The following is a 26,678-nucleotide window of genomic DNA, read 5'->3' on the forward strand; positions in this document are numbered from 1 at the left end:
CTCAATGAGTATTTATAAGGCACTAAATAAACTATTCATTCATTTTATCTGACATTCTTATAAACCACGACTTTCTTGATATTTAGTTTATAATTTAAAAACGGAATAAGAATTTGAAAATCTAACAACATCACATTAAAGTTCTATAAATTCTGAAAAGAATGATACCAAACATTACTGTATAATAGGTTTTAAAATAAGCCCGATTTAAAGCGTGACAAAAAATGTCACATAAAGTCGTTGTCCAAAATCGTTGCACTTTTAGGCTTAGGCTTTTAAATATATTGAGTAGATTTTTACAAAGGTGGCGAGGGCAGGTTAGTTAAATGGCTCACTCGGTGCTCTTTTGTGTATCAGTGGTATAGGCTGACCTGGGAGCCTTTTTGCTTTATGGTGTGTGTAGTGCCAGTCCACAAGTAAGTCAATTTGTCAAAAGTCTTTTTAAAATAACATAAAGCACCTGCTGATCTTGTATTCATAGTATACCGCCATACATAATGTAGCAGACCTTGACCCACTGAAGCAGTCTCATGGATTTAAGTTTTATTCAGAAAATATTCAGATCCCTTCCCTCTTTTCATATATTTTTATATTCCAGCATTACACTAAAATCGTTTGAGTTTTTCCCCACATCAGGCATCACCTAATTCCACAGAATGACAAAGCAAAAACTGAAAGATGAACTGTCGCCGAAGTCTGAGGTCAAGAGTGCTCTGGAGCAGGTTTTCATCCAGGATGTCTCTGTACATTGCTGCAGTCATCTTTCCCTTTATCCTGACTAGTCTCCCAGTTCCTGCCACTGAAAAACATCCCCACTGCATGATGCTGGCACCACCATGCTTCACTGTAGGGATGGTATTGGTCTGGTGATGAGCGGTGCCTGGTTTCCTCCAAACATGACACCTGGCATTCACACCAAAGAGTTCAATCTTTGTCTCATCAGACCGGAAAATTGTGTTTCTCATGGTCTGAGAGTCCTTCAGGTGCCTTTTGGCAAACTCCAGGCGGGCTGCCATGTGCCTTTTACTAAGGAGTGGCTTCCGTCTGGCCACTCTACCATACAGGCCTGATTGGTGGATTGCTGCAGAGATGGTTGTCCTTCTGGAAGGTTCTCCTCTCTCCACAGAGGACCTCTGGAGCTCTGACAGAGTGACCATTGGGTTCTTGGTCACCCCCCTGACTAAGGCCCTTCTCCCTCGATCGCTCAGTTTAGATGGCCAGTCAACTCTAGGAAGAGTCCTGGTGGTTTGAAACTTCTTCCACTTACGGATGATGGAGGCCACTGTGCTCATTGGGACCTTCAAAGCAGCAGAAATTTTTCTGTAACCTTCCCCAGATTTGTGCCTCGAGACAATCCTGTCTCGGAGGTCTACAGACAATTCCTTTGACTTCACGCTTGGTTTGTGCTCTGACATGAACTGTCAACTGTGGGACCTTCTATAGACAGGTGTGTGCCTTTCCAAATCAGGTCCAATCAACTGAATTTACCACAGGTGGACTCCAATGAAGCTGCAGAAACATCTCAAGGATGATCAGGGGAAACAGGATGCACCTGAGCTCAATTTGGAGCTTCATGGCAAAGGCTGTGAATACTTATGTGCATGTGCTTTCTCAGTTTTTTTATTTTTAATAAATTTGCAAAAATCTCAAGTAAACTATTTTTCACGTTGTCATTATGGGGTGTTGTATGTAGAATTCTGAGGAAAAAGTGAATTCAATCCATTTTGGAATAAGACGGTAACATAACAAAATGTGGAAAAAGTGATGCACTGTATACATATATATAAGTATATTATATTAATTATGTATATATATATATATATATAGTGCACATAAACACATATACAATATATATATATATATATTTATATTCATTTTTTATTTTACATATATATTTATTTTATATTTAAATTTACTATGTATATATTATACACTTTAGATATACACTTATAGATAAGATTTATAGTGTCAGAGATGGCTGGGGTGGCTGTCCCAGCCGGGACACCCAGGAGGACCAGAGGAGGGTTTGCACCTCCTCCAGACCACGAGGGGGCAACCGCCCTGGTTGCTTTGGGGACCAGGTGGTCACCGCCAGGGGGCACCCCAATGCCTTGAAAGCCCTGGACCTCAGCACTTTCGCCACACCCGGAAGTGCTGTGGGGAAGAGGATCGGGGACACCCGGAGTGCTTCCAGGTGCACAGCCAGCGCTTCTGCCACACAAGGGCGTGTCGGCGGAAGATTACTGGAGGACACCGGGAGCACATCCGGGTGGCTTTAAAAGGGGTTGCCTCCGTCCATTCAAAGGCTGGAGTCGGGTGGAAGAAGGACGAAGTCTTGGATAAGAGGAAAGGAGTGGAGGCGAACAGAAGAGAAAGGCATTGTGAGAAGGCCTGGACTTGAGGAGTGATTGGTGCTGCAGCACTGGGTTTTGTGCACTTTGTCAGTTGTAAATAATGTAAATAATGTGTGTTGGTGCAAAACATCATGTCTACCTGTCTGTGTCCAGGCTTTACCCCACAATAGACTGCATATATAAATTGCACCATGTTCAAGACAATACATAACATTACCAAATCAAGTAAGTTATTTTGTGATTAATTGCTACTGCAGTACTGCAAAACATTTAATTTCTTGTCGGATGCAAATCTGGCCCCTGAAATGTAGTCCTGCAGTAACTTGCACTTTAAACATAGGAGGTATTGCAAAAGTCAACTGGTCTGTTTTTCGATATCCTCCCTGCAGCAAAGATTTTGCTTCCTGAGATTTCCACCTGTCTGGAGTCGTCAACAATGCTGTTAGTGTAGAAAGGTTAATGAGTAATGATGAGAATACTGAAAATGTGGCTGTGAATGCAATCTTCAGATGGTATAAGTATATAATTATTTATCTAGCTGACACAAGTGGACCAAGATTATGTAGAAAAATGAGTAGTTTAGAAAACATACCTAGGTGTGCTGAGGTTTTTAAGACTGTGTTTAAGACAAGCAATGACATATGGAGTTGAGACCTGGGCAGTAAAGGTGGCCCAGGACAAGATGTTTGACGTGTTAGAAATGAGAATGTTGAGCTGGATGTGTGGAGTTAATAAAAAGGACAGAATAAGAAATAAGACAATCAGAGGTACAACAAAAGTGTAGGAGAGATATCTAGGAAAGTACAGGAAAGTAGGTTGAAGGGGTATAGACTTGTGATGAGGAGAGACAATGGATATGTGGACAAAAGAGTGATGGGAATGGAAGTACAAAGGAAGGGAGGACAAAGGAGGAGGAATAAAGTAAAACAAGATCTGAAGGTAAAGGGACTGACTGCCAAGGAGGTGTAGGACTGAGCTGTATGGAGAAGGATTGGGCACCCTGACCCTACATAGAAGTGGGAAAGATAGGAATAGGAAGAAGGTGATTGTTATTCTGAGATACTATTCTGTTACTAGCAAAAGTTTATTATAAAAATTGTTGGGCCAAATCTGCTAAATGAATATTAATGTCTTATGATAATTTACCACCAATGCCAGACTTTTTTTGATTTTTACTCCCCCTTTATATGTTACAGAAAATAAACTTTTTATTTTGGCAGAAATCATTTATTTGCTCTGTACTCCTGCATTCCTACCATATTATTTAGTTCTCTAATTTTCCTTTTTCCAGTTTTCAACATTGTACCATGGAGTAAGGAGATCATCCAATCCGCCTCACATTTTTGCGACTGCTGATGCTGCCTACCAAGGAATGGTTACCTTTAGCAAAGACCAGGTACTCGCTCTGAGCAGAATGACAGGTAGCAGGCAAAGAAGTTAGTTAGGTGCTGGCATTTGGTGTTACTAGAAGAGATGTGATTAAGTTTTGCTTTTCGACTGTAATCTGTTTCTAGTATTTTAATACATTCCAGTATTTTCGTAAGGTCAGATAGTGTTTCGAAAAGGCAGCGGACATGCTGCACCTTCTTTTAACGAGAAAGATTCCTGCTTTGCTGTCTGTCTGAGAATTACAGTTCAAGTTCCACAATGATAAAATGAATTTTGCAAAGTGATTTATCATGTTTTAATTATTATTATTAATTGCTCTGACATATTGGCTCCTATGGAAGGTGCTGTATCAAGAATGGAATAATTAAATTAGTCAATTGTGCTTTCTGCTAGTAATTAACATTTTTTTTTATTTACACAGCTTGATTTATAAATGTAGTTTACTTAAGTACAAAAAACAATTATACTGTTATACCTTTTGTTATGATTTTACCCAGAGATGGAAGTCAAAAGTCTCCTATAACCCAAAAATGCCACAAAATAAATGTATTAATAATAGAAGTAAGAATACTTATATACTTTAACCATGAGCAAAAACAGTTATCAAGAATTAACTAAAACTTCTGGAACTGTACAAATTTTACTAAGACAGAAGGATATTCAAAGAAGCAAAATTCAAATTCCAAAATAAAAAATTCAAAGGCCAGGCATCTAAAAATATAAAGCCTCCATTGAGGCACACCGCACAAGGCAAATGTAAAAATTCTCAAAAAGAAAATAACAAAGAGGAATTTCAATAATGTACCATGCGTTGTACTTTATGAAGCAAAGTTTAATTATAAATTAGCATAACACAACAATGAAGATCATGTAACATTACAAACAATTGTGCTCTAACTTACATCTTCTTCCCATTTTTTTTTTTTTTTTTTTAGAATTCTGGGTAATTCTATGCAAAAGGATGAAGGTCCAAGTCTTTAGAGTCCTGGTGCTTCCTGTCTTGCTATATGGTTACGAGACATGGACGCTATCCAGTGACCAGAGACGAAGACTGGACTCCTCTGGTACTGTGTCTCTCTGGAAAATCCTTGGGTACCGCTGGTTGGACTTTGTGTTGCTCATGGAGTCCTGAATGAGGCACATTACCTGCATTGTGAGGGAGCGTCAGTTACAGCACTACAGCCATGTGGCGCGTTTCCCCATAAGGTGATCCGGCTCGTAAGATTCTCAATATTGGGGACCTTAGTGGCTGGACCAGGCCAAGGGGTCACCCATGTAACACCTAGCTATGGCAGATAGAGGGTCATTTCCGGAGGGTGGGACTGGACCGCGTGCCTGCCCTGGGGTTTTACCAGCCGGGTTCCCAAGTTGTTTCGTCGTGTAGTGGGTATGACAACGCCCTGTACAAGTGCATGCTCCCCATCTTGACTTGGTAATGCAGTTCCTATTAGAATTCAAACGCATGTGTATACTTATGTTTTCTGTATTCAGAGATAACACCAGACTTCCTTTGTCTGATTTTTACTCTACCTTTATGTTATAATGATCGAGATATGAACAGAACTATTACAGTCCTGACACCCTTTTTTCACCTATGAGAAATGATAAAAGGACAAAAAATGTATGTCAGTATTAACATTTCTTTTTCTGAATTCATATTTTTTCTCTCCTAGTGCATCATCATCAGTGGTGAAAGTGGTGCTGGAAAAACAGAAAGCGCTCATTTAATCGTTCAACATTTAACCTTCCTTGGAAAGGTATTGCATTTATTTGTCACTATTCGGTATTTTTGGGAAAGCCAAGACTTTTCATTTATTACTGATTTTTTTTTTTTGAGGTACTTCAAAAGATAATTTAAGATGAACTCAGAGTCGTGAAACAGAATTCGGTTAAAAGAGACAAAGTCAAAGCCACCGGGCCAGTAATGGCTGTACAGTGTTTTGGTGTCTGGGGGAAACAAGGATTGCAATCACGAGCCCCTTGAGAACAAAGATATCTGATTCTCTGGAGCTCTAGTTTAAAGGCAGATTCAAGGGTGCAGTGAGAATCCAAATTAGAGAAATATGAAATGAAATGACGTTCTCTGTGAAATTCTGCCTGTTCTTTTGGCAATTTTAATGGCTATTAACTTTTTCATTCTTTATTTTTCCCATTTGGAGAGTTGGTGTTTCATCGTTCTCCTCCAAATAGTGCTATTTTTGTAGTTTTTTTTTTTTTTTGGTCCATTTCTTTAAATTTGTCATAGTCAGAATAGCCGTTTCTTGTCTAAGATAGTCATCTAGTGTTGTCATTGTGACTGTTGTTATGATTATGGGGTCAGGGACATTCATGCCTTTAGCTGGTTTGCAGTGCGAATGCATTGACCATTTTTTTTCCTGTGAAATTAGCTTAGAAGCACAGAAGAAACTCCACATTTCTGTCCTGTATCAGAGAACCGGCCAATGTTTTTATCTGTTTGTAAACTCGTCTTGTAGGGATACTAGGTCCATCACTTTTAAATATAATTAGTCTTTTTATGAGTTTCATGTCAGGTTGTTCTTGTGTGTTTTTCATTTTGCCTCCATGCAAAACACGTCATAATAATAACAACAGCCTCAACACCACCAATGATGATGATGATAATAATAATAATGATGATGATGATATGTTTTATTTATATAGCTGTCAAAGCCCATTATCTGAGTAATAGAATAAAATGCTATGGCACTGATGTCACAATTTGACAATCACCTTAAACTGTACTGTAAAGCGTAAAATACAAGATGTGACGAGGATGGATTAGAAATGAGGACATTAGAGGATCAGCTCAGGTTGGACGTTTGGCAGACTAAGTCAGAGAGGTGAGATTGCATTGGTTTGGACATGTGCAGAGAAGACATGCTGGGTATATTAGGAGAAGGATGTTAGGGAAGAGGAAGGCCTAAGAGAAGGTTTATGGATGTGGTGAGAGAGGACATGCAGGTGGTGGGTGTGATACAACAAGATGGAGAGGACAGGAAGATATGGAAGAAGATGATCCACTGTGGCAGCACCTAACAGGAGCAGCCGAAAGAGGAAGAAGAAGAAAGCATAAAATATTTTGAAATATATCCAATTCAGGTCACATAAAGACAGGTTTACTTACCTCCTGCTTATATGTTACCGGTACATGGATTGCTGCTACTTTCCAAATAATGAACACTAGCGCACAATCTAGTCAGCTTCTTTCTTTTGGATCTCACACTCATCTTGGCTCCAGAATACACTTCCTATTCTCTGGCTTTGGAGTCATGTCCAACAGCTGCCTCTGTGTCAGAGCTTCTTTCTACCGCCTACAGCTCCTTGATGAGTCTAACTGTTCCCTCGTGCTGTAATTCACTCTAAAGGCCTTATCACCGCCTGAGTTTATTACTTCAATCTGCTTTTTCATTGGTTGTCTTGAGCAAAGTATTATCAGAATACAAGAATTGAAAAATGTAAAACATCAGAGTTCTGGTACATACCAAGTGCAAAAAATATGCCCACTCCAATTAATATTAAGATTTAGGTCCAGCTGTGCTGCTTGGCACATTGGGAAGCAGGTGATCACCAGTGATATCAGTCTACTGCCATATTTTCAGGTTCATCTGATGTTCGTGTTTTGTAGACCCGCTGTGAATATTGTGCCATATCTTCAGAGATCTGTCTTTTTTTTTCCTTTCCTTCTAATACTTTTCCAGACCTGCAGTTTACATCTACCTCAACACCTCAGTCAACAGACATTGTGTTACTAGGACTTCCATACATCTATAGATTGACCTTCAGCCACTATCTGCCTATCCATCTGTGAATTGTCAGAGCATTCCAGCAAATCTGTGACTCATGATCTCCTCCATTTTTACCCATGCTGACTGTTCACTAAGCCATGTATTCTACACAATTGCTGCTGCTTAATAATTGTTTCCAATAACTTACATGTGATACATGGCCTGTAACTTTCTGGCCTTTAGTTACTTGGATTAACGCAGTCACCTTTCATAAATAACCGGACAACATTTGCTATCTTCCAATATTCAGGAATTTCCCCAGCGTGCAATCATTTTTGAAGAGTAAATGGTAAAGAATTAGGTACTGTATTTACTTAGTAACTCCCTGAAGCACTTTATGATAAATGGTATTTAGAGTATCCCCCCCCCATGATGAGACAGGTCCATGGCAGCTGGAGTTTGAACTCTTTTAGGGCTAATTTTTCTTTCTTTTGTCCCAGTCCTGAATGTTTTTCCAAAAGGCTCAGTTTTCTGAAAAGCACACAAAGCAATGGTTTCACACATAAATCAACATAAAATACTTATTTATGACAAATGTCACTCTGTTTTTTCATCAGCTGGAGTTTTTAATTGAAAATTTTTTTAACCACATGTATGGGGCCCTTGTGATGGACTACCACCCTTGTCCAGGGTTTGGTCTTGGTTTACGCCTTATGCTAGCAGGGATGGGCTCCAGCAGACCCCCGCAACCCTGGTCTGCATTAAATGACATTTATAAGGTATTTTGAACTACAATTTTGTATGAATGGGCTGGCACCCAGCCTGGGGTTTATTTCCTGCCTTACGCCCTGTGTTGGCTGGGATTGGCTCCAGCTGACCCCCGTGACCCTGTAGTTAGGATATAGCAGGTTGGATAATGGATGGATGTCATGCTGTTTTATGTTTCATGAGCCTCTACAATATATAAATTCCCACCATTATTACATATTTATTACATACCTGTTTGTCTCATCACTCATAAACTGGAAGGCACGTCGTTTGATGAAGTCAACTTGCCAGCTTTCCTCCTATGAATCTATGTCTGTGTAGTCCTCCCAGGACAATGTTGCCGTTCAGTACTACAATCAGCTGGTGTAGGTACCTATCTTTCCAATTTGATTTCCAGATCATTTGCATCAAAATTGGAGTTTGATGAGTGTCTATGTAGTCCTCCCAGGAACAGCCGTAGGTGCGTCAGCTGCACGATCAGCTGGGGACCTATCATGATCACCTATATGATGGTAAACTTGTCAAACCTGCTCCTGTTGTCAGAAATCTTGGTGTTGTTTGATTCCTCACTTAATTTTGAGCTACACATTAGGTCTCTTTCGAAAAATTTCATTCTATCATCTCCGTCACGTTGCCCACCTCCGTCCATTTCTGTCCTTTAATGATGCTCAGACTTTGCTTAATTGTTTCATAATGTCTCGTATTGATTACTGTAATTCCCTCTTTTAATTGGCCTCACCCCCACAAAGCGTTTTGCTCACATCTCCCCTCTTCTCTCCCAGTTTCACTGGTTACCAGTTCCATCAAGGATTGAATTCAAGATTCTGCTTCTCACCTTCAAAGCCCTACATAACCTCTGCCCCCTTCTACCTTGCTCAGCTCCTTACACTCCTTGTCGCTCTCTCAGGTCCTCGAGCAGTCATCTCCTTAACTGTCCCATGCACCAGACTCTCCACCCCGGCAGGCAGGTCCTTCGGTGTTATGGCCCCTCAACTCTGGAACTCTTTTCCTCAGTCTCTCCGAGATTGCTCCTCTTTCTGCACTTTTCAATCTCAACTGAAAACTTTCCTATTTTATGAACTTCTGTCATCTGTGTAATTTTTTTTTTTTTACTCTGTGTATAAAGTGACCTTGGGTTTGTGAAATGCGCTCAATAAATGTAACTTATTATTATTATTATTATTACTAGCAAAATACCCGTGCTTCGCAGCGGAGAAGTAGTGTGTTAAAGAAGTAATGAAAAATTAAAGGAAACATTTTGAAAATAACGTACCATGATTGTCAATATAATTGTTTTGTCACTGTTATGAGTGTTGCTGTCATATATACATACATATATATATATATATATATATACACACACACATACATACATACACACACATTATATATACAGTATATATATCTATATCTCTATATATAATATTTATATATATATCTCTCTCTATATATATACACATACATACTGTATATACATACACACACATTATATATATATCTATCTATCTGTATATCTATAAATCTATATATATATATATATATACACATACACACACACATTATATCTATCTATATATATATATATATATATATATATATAGCAAAATACCCAAGCATGGCAGTACTACCTTAAAAGTTTTATTAAGAAGAAACTTAAACCTTTTTAAACTGAGGGAAGATATACCAATAATTATTTGTTAAGGTTCTCTTTGTAAACCACATTGTGAGTTCGGCCCTCCGGTTGTAATATGACCAAGCTGTGCGCTGAGCTTACTCTTGAGCATGTAACGTACAGTTGGCCATGTGAACAGTAATCTTGTCTCAAATCTCACGGCTTGGATTGCTGCTGTCATAATCGGTTTGAGTTTCATGGTTTGTTTTAGTTACAACAGTATTTGCAGAACTTGTGTTAAAGTGACATTCGGCATCTGTCAAGCGTTGTATGCATACAGCCGGTTTCATCGATAACTTCACATCCAGGTTTTGAGAGTTTAAACATTCACAAACATCAAAGTGTCCACTACTGAAATCGTCACCTGTGAGTCTAAGATGTTTAAGAGGCATTGGCAGTTGTCCAAAGGTGTAAAATATTTGGCCATTTCAGTACACTTGAAAGCGACAACCGAACATTTCAGCGGCAGCCATCAACTCACATGCAGAACCATAGGTGAAGGGCTTAGGCATTTCACTCTTCTAGTGCTCCTGTGTAGTATAATTATCTCCTGTACCGTCATCAGTCCACACCTTGAACCTGTCCCAGTCATTCAATACATAAGACACAATGTTCCTCCGGATATCAACAGTGAGCCTGATATGGCCGTGCAATATGTAACAAAGAGAATGGAAAAGGCAGGTGCCATCTCCGGGCATGGAAACCACTCGATAAGTGACAGTTCTTTGATCGATGGTGATCACCTCGATAGACATGTTAATGGGATTACGGTTGGAACGATAAAGGAAATGGGTACCTGAACAATGTAAAGTAAGTCTAAAATACCTACACAATAACTATAATCGTAATAAATGAACAATAAAACAGCGGAGAAGCCGTGGATTAAATAAAAAGGCTGTAGTTATCAGTAGGGAGACGTGAATCCCGTCACGAAGCAAGGAAGGGAATGTAGAGACTGTAGTAACGGACGGTCTTATATAAGCAGGCAGCCAACAACGTGGGAGGCGTTGTGATGGGGGACCCAACGCCGCCTCACACGGTGACCGAGCTGCAGGCTATGGACGTATATATGTACGTAAGTAGGATTCAGTTAGCGTTGGGAACCCGTGTACCAAATTTCTTGAAGATGGGCCCATAAGTAACAAAGACCGTTGAAAAGTTCAATATGGCAGTCGACAGTGGCATCATACCACCGAAATAAGTACCAAATTTCAGCCTTCTACCTATACCAGAATTTGGAGAATTAGTGACGTTGGAAAGTTCAATATAGCGGCTGACAGTGGCGTCATACCACCGAAATAAGTATGTACATTGGTTTCGGTTAGTGCAGGGAAGCCACCTACCAAATTTCGTGAAGATGGGACCATAAATAAGAAAGTTCAACATGACAGACGTTGTGGACCGTTATAGACCGTTATCGACCGTTATGTGCGTAGAATTTCGAAATAAAATGTGCTTAACTTTAGTAAGTAAGCTGTAAGGAATAAGCCTGCCAAATTTCAGCCTTCTACCTACACAGGAAGTTAGAGAATTAGTGCTGAGTCAGTGAGTGAGTGAGTGAGGGCTTTGCCTTTTATTAGTATAGACTAGCAAAATACCAGCGCTTCACAGCGGAGAAGTAGTGTGTTAAAGAAGTTTTGAAAAAGAAAAGCAAACATTTTAAAAATAACGTATGATTGATAATGTAATTGTTTTGTCATTGATATGAGTGGTGTTGTCATATCTATCTATTTATATATTTATATATTTATATATATCTGTATATATATATATATATATATATATATAGCAAAATACCTGCGATTGGCAGGAGAAGTAAAAAGAAAAGGAAACATTTTAATAATAACGTAACATGATTGACAATGTAATTGTTTTGTCATTGTCATGAGTGTTGCTGGCATATATATATATATATATATATATATATATATATATATATATATATATATATATATATATATATATACACACACACACAGACACATATATAAACATATATATACATATATATATACATATATATATACATCTATACACATACATACACACACATTATATATATATCTATCTATCTGTATATCTATAAATCTATATATATATATATATATATATATATATATATATATACACGGTTCTTCCTTTAGCGGGACATTGACTTTTTCCACCGTGTGCTTTGTTTCCGCAGTAGCTGCACTTATGAATATGATTGTATGTATCAGACGCTTCATATTTTTTGCTGCCTTCTCAATTGTGTAATTCGGTTTTTGTTCAGCACTCTTTGGAACTGTTGCTTTTTGTCTGTGCACTGCGTCAGTTCACGTGAGCTGCTTGGTGTTCTTGCATCGAAGGTTCCCAGCTGTGCTGGTGCCATCTCGTGTAATGTCAGCTAAGACCCGGCACTTAAAAGTTTCTCTCGCAGTTTCAATGAGTTTGTGCCAAACACCACCCTGACCATCTCATCTTCCTCTGCATAAGCACAGTCCTTCACACGTGAATATTTACCGGCAGTGTTTGCTATTGGATTGCCGCTGATGGACGGCCTTATATGGGCAGGCACTAAATAACAAACGCTAGTGGCAGCCTGTCTATGAACTTAATTTAATATAAACTTACGGTTCACGCCGTGCTTTGTTTCCGCAGTAGCTGTACTTATGAATATGCTTGTATGCATCATTTGCTTCATAATGTTTTTCTGCCTTCTCAATTGTGAAATGGCGTTTTGTGCTCATCGCTGTTTGGAGTTCTTCCTTGTTCTCTACGTACTTACGTAGGAGGCGTGATGATGTCACACGAAACTCCCCCACGCCATCTCCAACTCAACTCCATTACATTATATGGAGAAAAATAGCTTCCAGTTATGACCCTTACGCGTAGAATTTAAAAATGAAAACTGCCCAACTTTTGTAAGTAAGCTGTAAGGAATGAGCCTGCCAAATTTCAGCCTTCTACCTACACGGGAAGTTGGAGAATTAGTGATGAGTCAGTGAGTGAGTGAGTCAGTCAGTGAGGGCTTTGCCTTTTATTAGTATAGATTATTATCAGCTCATGCAGGTACCTGACTTTTGTTTTGATCTTCTGATCACTTGCATCAAAATCGCAATTCAATAAGTCAGAGTCCGATTCAGCAATAATACACAAAAAATAAATTCATAATACACACAGAATATTTTGCATTGTGCATTCGCTTTGCTCTCTTGCCTGATGTTGATGCCATTCTAGACGTTTACTCTACGCCGCTCACACACACGCAGGAATTCAACATCAAGTCAACAGGTAAGTCTGACAGTCCTCCTAGCAAAGATTTCTACTTATAACGGTTGAGTTTAATCAACATTTTCAACCCTCTGCTCTTGACATTCGCTCTCAACCCCTTGTGTCGACAAAGGTTGACACCCGCCCTAAAAGAGCTTAGTAAGTAACTAAATATGTGCTCAGGCTCAGAAAGTTGTGGGCATGTAGTAACGTGGTTGAACTATTCTGGTGTGTGAAATGAGAGTGACTGGCTGAGCGTTCATTCACCAGCAAATGCATGCAGTTCAGTCGATTGCCTCATTAACACTGCAGAGGCTCTAATCCACGCCACCACACCTGCATCCCTTGAAGGTTTATGGAGAAGCCTAAGCAGAAAACAGTGGACAGTTCAGGAAGACCTAATAAAAAAGAACATTGAAAGGAAATGAATGGAGAATAAGAAAACAGAGAGTGGGAGCCTGGTTCAGGGGAGCCTTGCTGTTGGAAATACAGGCAGGTGGTCGGGGGGAGCCAACACTCGATGGGGCTGAACAGGGTTAACTCCTGCTGAGTACTTCACACAGCAGGAGTGACCTATGAACTTGAAGTAGGCTGCCACAGACACTGGGGACTAGTGGTGGGAGTAGGAGCAGGGCTTATGGGGTCCACCCTGTAAGGCTGAGGAATAGCAGTGATGGAAGTTAGCCAAGGTTGACTGCACCTGTCGGCAGGAGATCTCCTCATACTGCAGAGCTCTAACGGTATAAGAAGAGAAGACATCGTATGGCGATGCACTGAGCCTCAAGGTTTTAAGTCACGACCTGCTTGGATTTATCCTTGGTTTTTATGGAGCTATTTATTGTTATTTATTTGGATGTTTAACCTCCTCACCTTGCCTGTTTTTATGGAAGGGCTGCACTATTCTACACCTTGTTAGTTTTAATACAAGCAACTAATCACTTTTTAGACCAACCATTATTGACTGCACATGTCCTGATTTGGACAGATCATCCTTGGTTTCATTATCAACAGATATGGGTTTAAACTGCCAAAGGATGTGGAGCCAACCTGGACCATCACACCCACTCACTTGTAATGCAATTCTCATAATATCAATGTCCCAGCTCTGGATTATGTGCATCTTAATGCTGTATGCATGCAAAATCCTGTCTCTGTACGTATACACATTTATGTATGATGCCACATGAAAGTATTGTAGAGCCTATTTCTTTTACCTGGTGCTAAAGCCAGGAATGAAACCTGGAATATGCTTGAGTGTTCTGTATTATTACCCATACTCACACTCACTAACACATAGTAATTAATCCCCATAAACACAAACGTTGTGTCAAAGCTATTGGCTAAATCTCGCTCTGAATCAACACATTATCTATTAAACTGAATGAGTACTTTCTATGTAAAGTTTCTGTTTCTCTATAAGTGGCAACTTCTTTGTGGAATCTATTTCAAGATATAAGTACATGTGTAGACAGTTACAAGAAAGTAATTTTAAATAAAGCAATTGAATTTGCAAAATGACACAATGATAATGTGAAATAATGTGAAACATTTTGTTAGTGGGGCGGCATGGTGGCGCAGTGGTAGCGCTGTTGCCTAGCAGTAAGGAGACTAGGGTTTGCGTCCTGGGCCCTCCCTGCATTGACTTTGCATGTTCTCCCCTGTGTCTGTGTGCATTTCCTCCCACAGCTATGTGGTTATGTTACACAGCATTACATTCCTTTGGGCCCAACAGTATGCTTCCTCATTTAAGATGAATGTAGTCCTAAATCCATATGACAGTCCATTTCATACAGCTGCTTGTGGCTAACAACACACTTTTAGGAAATACATTTTATCAAGTGTGGACACTGGCTGGCACTGTTGCCTGTTTAAACCCAACAGACAGACACTCAGGACAGCAGGTAAAAGCACTAAGAAGATCTTTTAATAATTCTCTTCTTAAACAGTGCCCTCCACGCACCACAGCCACAATAATAATCACAATTTCTTCTCTTTTACTCTTTATCTCCTCCACACCGTCAAAGGGTGTCTGACGGTGAGGGAAAAGCCTGAAGCTGGTCCCATTAATGTAACAATCGGATGAAACTGAAACCACTTACCTCACCCAACAGATGACACAAAGATCCAGTTTCAGAAGTAAGATAAACAGAAAAGAAGGCAGAATAGTATATATGTTAATAGTCAAAGAGCCATGTTCTGTGGAGGTCCTTGTCAAAGTTAAAAAGATTCTAATATATTATTTTAAACAACAAATTTGCTTAATCAATTTGCCACATACGTATTGTACCCATTAAAGAAGAGGAACAGCCAGTGTATGCAATATAAAAATTAATGGTGACGTAATGCAGCACCAGCATCCTCCAGAGAACGGATCTCATTTAGCAAAAAACAGTTAAAGTAAAATTAATGGACCAGTAGAGTTCTGTTTAAATTTAAGAAAAGACTACATTGGCAAAAACATTGAGGCTCTACATTCCCCACTTCCATTTCCTAATATAAAATATTGTTCAGAAGTAAATGTACATTTGTATCTTGTATGTCTTATATCACAGAATTTAAATAATTTACAGGAGTGATTTATATTCAAAGTCATATTTAGATACATATTCCAATATATTTCCTTAGTATATCAATTTATAGGAAACAAACAAAACCTATTTTTCATTGTAGCTGAGCAGAATTAAATTTCTTATCTGTACACTAACTATGCAAACACTCTAAAAGATTTTATAAACTCACTTATTAGGCTTGGCTGTGACATACAGATGGATATTTAATATTACATTGAAAAATGCACATAAGGAAAGGGTGAGAAAAAGTAATCAATTTTACATACACAGACACTCACACACACACCCATATAGTTATGTAGTAGATCTATATAGTAGATATTCTTTAGATTTTTGTTTCTCATAGGCTGAGCTTTCAAAGTAGCAACTTCCTTGTAATATCTGACATGCCTTATGGAAACAGTAGGATTTCAGCAGTGACATTAAGTTTAATGGGTTAACAGAAAATATGCAATATACATCATAACAAAATTAGACAGGTGCATAAATTTAGGCACCTCAACAGAGATATGACATCAATACTTAGTTGAGCCTCCTTTTGTAAATCTAACAGACGCCTCCTATAGCCTCTGATGAGTGTCTGGATTCTGGATGGAGGTATTTCTGACTATTCTTCCATACAAAATCTCTCCAGTTCAGTTCAATTTGATGGCTGCTGAGCATGGACAGCCTGCTTCAAATCATCCCATAGATTTTCGATGATATTCAAGTCAGGAGACTTTGACAGCCATTCCAGAACATTATACTTCTCCCTTTCCATGAATGCCTTTGTAGATTTTGAACTGTGTTTTGGGTCATTGTCTTGTTGGAGTATCCAACCCCTGCGTAACTTCAACTTTGGGACTGATGCTTTAACATTATCCTGAAGAGTTTGTTGATATTGGGTTGAATTCAACCGACCCTCGACTTTAACAAGGACCCCAGTCCCTGAACTGGCCACACAGCCGCACAGCATGATGGAACCTCCGCCACATTTGACAGTAGGTTGCAGGTGTTTTTCTTGGAATGTGGCGTTCTTCTTCCATCATACAAAGCGCTGTTTGTTTTGACCAAATAACTCAATTTTTGTCTCATCAGTCCAAAGCACTTTGTTCCAAAATGAATCTGGCTTGTCTAAATGAGCATTTGCATACAACAAGCGACTCTGTTTGTGGTGTGAGTGCAGAAAGGGCTTCTCTCTCATCACCCTGCAATACAGATGTTCTTTGTGCAAATTGGGCTGAATTGTAGAACGATGTACAGACACACCATCTGCAGCGAGATGTTCTTGCAGGTCTTTGGAGGTGATCTGTGGGTTGTCTGTAACCATTCTCACAATCCTGCGCATATGCCACTCCTGTATTTTTCTTGGCCTGCCAAACCTCTGAGATCGCTTTTTGTAGCCTTCCCCTAAACCAGGAGACTGAACAATCTTTGTTTTCAGATCTTTTGAGAGTTGCTTTGACGATCCCATGCTGTCTGTCACTCTTCAGAGGAGAGTCAAAGGGAAGAACAACTTGCAATTGACCGCCTTAAATACCTTTTACCACTCATGATTGGACACTCCTGTCTATGAAGTTCTTAATGATCTTGCAAGTAATCAGCATTGAGCAGTGACAGGCATTCAAATCAGCAAAATGACAAGGGGACCAACATTATTGCACAGCCAGTTTTTCACATTTGATTTACTTTCATCCAACTAAATACTGCTTCACTAAAAATCTTTGTTCGGAACACCCCCAGTGCTCAGATGTTCCTAGGAAATGAAAGACATACCACTGTTATCTTTGTTGTTGAAAGGAGAGTCAATTATTATGCAGGCTGAGAAGGGGTTCCCAAACTTTTTCATATGACTGTATATATCTACTCTTTATATATAAAATCCTAAGCCTAAAAGTGCAATGATTTTGTGCAACAATTTTATGTGATGTTTTTATGTGAAGTTTTAAATCGGCTTATTTTAAAACCTACAGTATATATGTTTGGTATCATTCTTTTCAGAATTTATTGAACTTTAATGTGATATTGTTAGTTTTTCAGATTGTAACTCCATTTTTAAATTATAAACTAAAAAAATATCAAGAACTCATGGCAAGATGAGACTTTGTGCCAAAAGATTTAACCAGGCCTGGGGCCAGAAATAAAAGACAAAGAGTAGGACAGCTGCTGTACAGGCTTTTAAACATTCAAAGCGCCACACGAGATGCAGATCACACGGCACCAGCAGCAACAGCTGATCGAGCAAAGAGGAGGTAAAAAAAAAAACTGTATTTGTTTCCTATTGTATCACTGTTTAAGAGGGGTTTTGGAGGAGTGGCTGTATCTCCTTGGGGTGTGTTCAGCCCCCCTATTCACAATGTAAGCAGCAGAGATACGAAGTGGCTGGAACGTAGCACAGGCCGGGGGGTTGGCGAATGAAGCGAGCAGGGGACGAACCCCCTAGTGTATGTATACAGTATATATATATACACATATACAGGGTCAGTCACAATTATGTTTATGCTAACTGCTATGTATATACTTATATACAATTTTTTTGAACAATTTATGTGCCGTTTCCTCTGGGTACTGTTATTTCCCCCCACAGTCCAAAGACATGCAGGTTAGGTGCATTGGAGATCCCACAATTGTCCCTAGTGTGTGCTTGGTGTGTGTGTGTGTGTGTGCCCTGCAGTTGGCTGGCGCTCTGCCCAGGGTTTGTTTCCTGCCTTGCGCCCTGTGTTGGCTAGGATTGGCTCCAGCAGACCCCTGTCACCCTGTAGTTAGGATATAGCAGGTTGGATGATGGATGGATGGATTTATGTGCCATGTATGTACATGTTTTGAACATGATGGCGAACAGGTTGAGGCATTCCTATAAATCATCTTGCATGTATGTTTTGTCAATAATTTGTTTCCACCATTCAAACGTTAACATAATTTTGACTCACCCTGTGTGTGTATATATATATATATATATATATATATATATATATATATATATATATATATATATATATATAATTTTCAATTTGTCTGCTTGCCAAATCTGTCGGATGAGGCAGCGGGTCGCACTGATATGTGTGGACTAACAAGACACTGAAAACAAAATTTCACCTGCTTCTTATTAGTAAATCAGCACTCATATACCAATTAAATGAAGAATGATTTTGTAAATAATATCAATTTATTTATGCAAAATAATGCCAAAATTTTGATTTCTTTTTTACCCATATCCTCCTGTAAAAGCTTGGATATTTTCAAAGTTGCAATGTTGAAAATGCTGAGTCTTTGGAAAAAGCTAAATCTTCAGTTCTTCTGCTTCAACCCTCATTCGCTGTTCTCTGCGTTCAGTTTGCAAAGAATAACCAAAATATAACAAAACCAGCTCAAGCCCTTCTTTTACAAACTGCTTCTAATTAATCTATGTACAAATATCACATTTGGAGCTGAAGCTTATTGCAATTGCAAAGCAGGAGCGATACCCGGTCAGGACAGCAGTCCATGTCTGGGTGGACACCCAGACACTAAGGTCAAGTTAGAAGCGTCAGTTCACATTGCATCTGCAACCGTGGAAAGACACCAGAACAACTGGGAATACACACACAGGTACGGGAGAACAGACAAACTCGATGCAGGGACCACTCACTGTGAACCTCGACCCCGGCCGGGACGCCCTGGAGGACCAGAGGAGGGCTTGTACCTCCTCCAGACCGCGAGGGGGCGTCCGTCCTGGTTACGCTGGTGGCCTCGGGTAGAGGGCATGGAAGCCCAGCCCTGTAGGGGCCCGTGGTCACTGCTAGGCGGCGCCCCACTTCCAGACCATCATCTGCCACATCCGGCCAAGGCAGGAGCCCGGCTGGGACGCCCAGGAGGACCGGAGGAGGGCCTGTACCTCCACCAGACCACGAGGGGGTGTCCGCCCTGGTTATGTTGGTGGCCTCGGGTAAGGGGCATGGAAGCCCAGCCCTGTAGGGGCCCGTGGCCACCGCCAGGTGCCCCGCTGCCTGAACAGCCCTGGAGCCCAGCACTTCCGCCACAACAGGAAGTGCTGGGGGGAAGACAACAGGGGACACCCGGATGGCTTCGGTGCGCAGCCGCACTTCCGCCACACAAGGGCGTGTCTGCGGAGGAGTGCCGGGAAGCAGCTGGAGCCCATCCGGGTTCCCATAAAAGGGGGCCAACTTTCAGCAGTCGGGGCGAGAGTCGGGAGGAAGGAAGACAGAGCTAGAGCGAGGACAGGAGGCGGCCAGGAGAAAGGCACCAAGACTGGAAGAGTGTGGCCTGGACTTTGGGGTATCGGTGCTGGAGGCACTGGGGTGTGACTGCACGGTAGACTTTGTACATAGTAGTTGTGAAATAAACGGTGTGTGGTGAAATTATGATGTCCGTCTGTCTGTGTCCGGGCCAGCGTTCACAGTATATATAACACTATATGCATTATATATCCAAATACTTTCATCCCAAATCAGTTAACTGAGCAAACTTCCTATGCATGCCTGACACACAAACATAAGAATGCACACACACATTCCACAAACTTTTGCTTAGATAATATTTGTCTCCTGTGTAATTTAGGCTTTATTAAAAAAAATTCTTTTTCACAGAGCTCTCTATAAGAAGACACCTTAAATTAATAAATAAAAAAAAAATTATATAAAACAACCCTGGAAAGGTGGCGCAGTGGTAGCGCTGCTGCTTCGCAGTTAGGGGATCCAGGTTCGCTTACCGGGTCCTCCCTGCGTGGAGTTTGCATGTTCTCCCCGTGTCTGCGTGGGTTTCCTCCGGGCACTCCGGTTTCCTTCCACAATCCAAAGACATGCAGGTTAGGTGGATTGGTGATTCTGAATTAGCCCTAGTGTGTGATTGGTGTGTTTGTGTGTGTCCTGTGGTAGGTTGGCACCCTGCCCAGGATTGGTTCCTGCCTTGTGCCCTGTGTTGGCTGGGATTGGCTCCGGCAGACCCCCGTGACCCTATTCGAATTCAGCGGGTTAGAAAATGGATGGATGGATGGACCCTGGAAAGGTTTTCAGTTCACCAAATAGTGTACATTTTCAAAACCAATTGTAATATTTGTTCTAAATTAATTCAGAGCTCTGTTCATTTGACTTTATATCACTTTGTGAACACAATATACTCCTAGGTCTTCAGCAAGTGATTTAAATAGACTAAACAGTCGTCTCTGTATCACACAACAGTACATTCACATAACTAAAGGCAGTCCGGGAAGCCTTTGCGCGCGCACACACACACTGTGGACAGGGAGTGAGAGACGGAGAAAGCAATCAGGCAGCAAGTGAGAAAAGAAGCTGGCTATGCTTTTCTACTGGCTTTGCAAGTATAACTACAGTTAAACCTTCCCTTTCATACTTTTCTGATCTGCATAAATTCTTAGTTACTTTATACCCATTTCTTTGTAATCAATTTAATTTCATTCTTTCCCTTATTTCAAAGGCTTTCGCCCCCTTCCAGAATATTCCAGACTGGGCGTAAACTGGAGGATGGCTCTTGTGAAAGATCATCCTTACCTTCTCCTTCCACGGCCTCTTGTTCCCTCTTACCACTTCAAAGTCTGGCGCCATAGGGATAAGCCCCCGAGAAGACAAAGTAGCCTTGGACTTTAACTGTTTCAGAGACATGAACTCCGTTTGAGTGGACTTGAACCCCTCTTCCTTATTCTTAGAGGAACTGAATGCCTCCTCCGTATTCCTAAAAGGTGTGAAGCCCTCTTCCTTATTTTGGGAGGACTTGAACCCCTCATTCTTATTCAGAAGAAACTTGAACTCTTCTTATTTTTCCAGACTTGAACTGGAATCTGAACAGACTCTCTCGCCCCCTTATTATTGAGCCGGCTCTTTTTCTTCACTTACTCCAGTAACTTACCATTAGGGAGGGGGGCTGTGGCAGCCTCTTGTCCTCTAAATCCATGGGATTTGTATCAACAAAAGGCACTTTTCCCTGAACACTTTACTTTTCTACCTGAAACAACACCTCTGACTTGTTTAATTTTTCCATTCTGTAACATTATTTATGCAGGAACTCTTTTTCTAACCTGCACTTTACTCTGCTTCTGACTCTTTACCGTCTGCCCTGCATTTCTTTATCTTTCTCATTTTCCTGCTTTTCTATCACAGCCCCCCAGGAATTCCAGATGATCCAGATCAAAGGCGCTCACATAGGGCTTGTCGAGTCGTTTAGCGTTCAGATCCAGGCCTCCCCGAGTCTCCACATAAAACTGACAGCAAAGACTGCCTTACCTCGTCCTGCACTGTGGGTGAGAGGGAGTGCCGGGATGTGCACACAGCGCCAACTGTCAAAGTTAAATCACAAAGCCAGTCCAGGATGAGAAGAATACCTTTACTGACATGTACATTAAGCCCCTCAGTACATGGAAAGATATTACTGATTAGCTTCTGGCTGCTGGTAACACTTCTTAAATACACTTGTCAAGTACAGAAGTGCATGATTAGTTTCCCTTGTCATGTCCTTGCTACGAAGTGTGATCAAAAAGTATGGTGAATGTTGATCTAGAGCGGCGTTTCTCAACCTTTCTAGTGCTGTGACCCTTTAATACAATTTCCCATGCTGTGGCGACCCCAACTGTAAAATTATTTTCGTTGCTAATTCATAACTGTAATTTTGCTGCTGTTTTGAATCATAATCTAAATATCTGATATGCAGGATGTATTTTCATTGTTACAAATTGAACATAATGAAAGCATAGTGATTAATAACAAAACAATATGTAATTATATATTGTTAAATATTTATTTCTGATTACAAATAAATGAAATTTTGTCTTTATGACTTACGTTTATTTGTGTATTGAACTATATTCACCGTATTCATGTTGTATACTTATGCGAAAATGTGAAAAGCATGGTGTTGCATGGGTAATAGTCTTAATATAACAACAGTAAACTACATTGCTACAAAATTGTTGTAACAGTACGCGTAAAAAGCCAACATCAGTGCAAAGGTTGAGGCTGCTTCTTTCTCACCAGATCAGAAATTCTCGGTAGTCTTTGCAAGAGCAAAATGAAGATCATCTTCTGCAACAAATCTACTTCTGTATTTAGACTTGATAACCAACAAGCTGGAAAACCCTGTTTCGCAAAGATACTGTATGTTGTTGGAAATGGAAGAAGTAGTGCGTAAATCTGTACTGTACATCCTCGATGTACAGTAATGTAAACAGTTAAAAATAATAAAGTTACGACAATTGAAACGTTTGAAATTATTCTGATTTAATTGTCTGCAACATCTATCCTCGAATGACAATTATACAAGTAGTAAAAAAACTACCAATGGAATAAATGTGTACAATAACAAATTTTACACATTAGAATAGACAAAACCCATATTTCCAATGGCCTTAGGCGACCCCTGGCAAATCGTTATTTGGCCCCCGACTGGGTCGCGACCCACAGGTTGAGAACCGCTGATCTAGAGCACCATCCAAGAGTAACGCAAAACAATTCAGTGCAGGTTCTGACAGGTTCATCCTAGAGTCGAGTCTGTGACAAGTTTCAGCTTGTGTGACACCGTCACTCGTTTGTGAGCCACTGTTGAGTTCAAGTCGTTAATAATGGATATTAAGCAACGCATTAACATGAGATTGCAAAAAGCTCAGGAAACCCAACAGATGTTAAAATCAGTTTATGGTGACACTGCACTGACAATTAAGACTGTTTACAAGTGGTTTGATCGATTTCGTAATGGATCTGACTCGGTTGAAGACGAGAAAAGATCAGAACGTCCTTCACCATCAATAACTGAGGAAAATGTTGAAACGGTTTCATTCTTCATCATGACAACGCTCCTTGTCACACATCTCTTCTAGTACAACAATTTCTGTCGAATAAAAACATTACGCCGTATCCGCCTCCACACTATTCGCCGGATCTGGCACCGTGTCACTTCTGGCTGTTCCCTAAATTGAAAATGACCATGAAAGGCAATCGATTTCAATCCATTGAGGACATCCAGGCAGCCACGACAGCCCAACTAAAAGTGGCAGGAGTGTTAGAAGAAGTGCATTCGAAGTGGAGGGGAGTATTGTTAGGTTGACCAGTAGTTGTAAATCTTTTACTACAATAGACGTTTCTTTTTTAAAACATTCACCCTATTTTTTGATCACACTTCATAGTTATTGATAAACAAGACCCCAGGAGTCCGGATTCTGCTACTCTAGATTGTACTGGTTTTCTTATCTATACTTGTCCCTTGTACCAAAGTAGCAGCAGGGACTGGATCACTGTTTAAGCTGCTTTAATTAAAATGCTTTCTAAGTGCACTAAAGGAAAGGCTAGCGGTTAACAAGGGCAGAAGTCATTCAATCTAATCAATATATAATTAATTTATGAAAATCATATTTATCAGTAGTAATCAACTCTCACAGATTCTAAGTCCAAAGTCAGTCACCCTGTCTCACCATGAATTTCACATCCTGAGTCCGTCCTAAAGACTTGGGTTGGGGTTTGCTTAGGTAAACATCAAAGCACTGCTGTTCTCATCAATAAAGTAAAGCATGCCTCCTGAAACACTATCTAATATTACATTTGCTTTGTCTAGCATACATATTAAAGACATACAAAATAGTTAACAACTTATGTGCTCCACCACAGCTTGTGATGATCAATTTTGTCGCTTTGGATAAAATTATCTGGTAAGCAAATAAATGTAAATATAGAAAATGCTATTGGGTCATTCAAATAGTTCTTTGAGAAGTACATCATCATACTGTACATATTATTGTACATGAATTTCTTTTTTTACTCGTAAATTAGAGATTTTGTTCATTGTAGTATACCTCTATTTTTCAAACTACCCTCTTTATCTGTCATATGCAAACTGTTTGTAAACCAATCTACATATGAATCAGTAACTTTAAAATCATATCAATAACTACAATGTACCTCACATTTCAACTCCCTGAAACAACATTGAGAGCAAGGTATTATACTCACAGGCGTATGTGTGAAATACTGTTCTCCAGGTCGATTTGTGCTAAACATAGATTTAAACATTCCGATTGTACAAGGTATGCACATCTTACGCACAGACCTTCCTAAAATCTTACCATAAATATAATCGTCTGTATAAGAGGTGCCACAAAGTGCACGCCTCCCTTGGCTGCATGTCTGAGCGGCGTTCTGATGTCGGACTCCACTGGACTGGGCGTGTGTTTTACTATGCTGTTAAGGGCTTTGGAATTTCTGTAGACCAACTTCCTTTGATTATCTTCTTCATAGGCAAAGTGAACAGAATGCCCATCCTCAATACAACAACAACAACATTTATTTATATAGCACATTTTCATACAAAAAGTAGCTCAAAGTGCTTTACATAATGAAGAAAAGAAAAATAAAAGACAAAATAAGAAATTAAAATAAGACAACATTAGTTAACATAGAAAAGGAGTAAGGTCTGATGGCCAGGGTGGACAGAAAAAACAAAAAAAAACTCCAGACGGCTGGAGAAAAAAATAAAATCTGCAGGGATTCCAGGCCACGGGACCGCCCAGTCCCCTCTGGGCATTCTACCTAACATAAATGAAAAAGTCCTCTTTGTAGTTAGGGTTCTCACGGAGTCACTTGATGGTCATACAGACTTCTGGCTTTTAATTCATCCATCACTGTTGGAACATCACGGTGCTTTGCGTAGATGGTGGTGGTGCAATAGTCATTCTAATGTGATTGTCTTAATTTTGTTCAGATGTAAGATCCCATCCAGTCCACAAAATATGTCTTTCTTGGATGAAGTTCCTTTATATATAAAAAAAAGCATCATCTCCTTCTTTAAATACTGCTTTCTGGTCAATCTATCTTTTACCCAGGTCATCTCCTAATTCCTAGCTGAAATGGCCAATGGTGTTGAGGAAAAGTTACGCTCCACTGCAGGGTTACTTCGGGAGCAATTCCTAGAACATCTTATTGTAAGTTAGGAAAGCTGTGAAAGGGCCTATGCTTTACAGCTCCTTCAGGCAGCCTCAGAACTTTCTATGCCCCTTAGCCACAATGCAGATTTATAGAGTTAGACAACCTTTGTGTCTCTGTCACTGCCTTTTCCTTTTAACGGGACACAGAGCTCCACCTGTGCCACTTATTAGGAGAACTGTCCTAGTCTTTGGCCTGTCCTCTTGACCTTTCTGTCACTTTAGTGCATATGAAGGTTTTAGGCCGTGGCATTCTTTTATGCCTGTTATGCCTAACAGTTGCTTACCTGTACTGGCACATGGAGGAGCTCTCCTGTTGTCTGTGTGTGCGTTCTTACTTTGTATTGTTCAACCCTGGTACCTCCTTGCCAGCGTGACAGTAAATCTCATTAGCCACAAAAGCTCCCTTTCTTTGTAAGAACACGACAGGCTAAACTAACGAGTCTTAAGTCAGGATTTGAATTAATATGCTGATTGGAGTCCCTTATGCTAGCATAAAACACAAGAAGATTGTTCTGAAGTTTGTAGGAACTTTAGCTAAAGACTTTGCCCCCTATAAAAATATTAAAAGTCCTGCATCATGTGATCATCATGTAAACTTCAAAGAATAGGCCTTATTATGTCCTTTAAAGTAAAGCTGGCAAATATATTGTAAGTTAAAAGTTTTAGGATTACCTGAAATTAATAATAATTGTAGCTGATAGCCAGCAAAGACGTTTAAGAACAGAGGCTGGAAGTTTAAGAACTGAGGCAGTGTGATTGTATTTCCGAATTCTATGTTGTCAAAAAAAATTGTATTTTTCATATAAACATTGCGTTGGTATCAGACATTTAGAAAAAAAGGGTTGATAGACAAGACAAACCCATGCAGAAGTTGTGTGTATGCAAGTGAGTAGGTGGATGACAGTGAGAGAGAGTGAGATAATCAAACACTTAAAGAGTAGAACTTATGAGAGGTGCTCTTCAGTGTAAATCCTTTTGCCTGTTTTTATGGCCTTTCGGCCATCTCAGAAATTTTCCTGGCTTGAGTCAGCTCACAAAGTTAGAGAAAGT

At 40.0% G+C, this 26,678-nt stretch overlaps 1 protein-coding gene across 1 annotated transcript in view; it reads left to right on the top strand.

Annotated features, from left to right (window-relative positions):
• myo3b (myosin IIIB) overlaps positions 1-26,678 on the top strand; it is a 524,448-nt gene that overhangs the window by 107,858 nt on the left and 389,912 nt on the right. The window contains exons 6-7 of the mRNA XM_039757595.1: positions 3,646-3,750; positions 5,417-5,500. Coding sequence (XP_039613529.1) covers positions 3,646-3,750; positions 5,417-5,500 — 189 coding nt within the window. The remainder of the gene's footprint in view (positions 1-3,645; positions 3,751-5,416; positions 5,501-26,678) is intronic.

The sequence above is a fragment of the Polypterus senegalus genome, chromosome 6, assembly GCF_016835505.1.
Source record: "Polypterus senegalus isolate Bchr_013 chromosome 6, ASM1683550v1, whole genome shotgun sequence".
Taxonomy (NCBI): Eukaryota; Metazoa; Chordata; class Cladistia; order Polypteriformes; family Polypteridae; genus Polypterus; species Polypterus senegalus.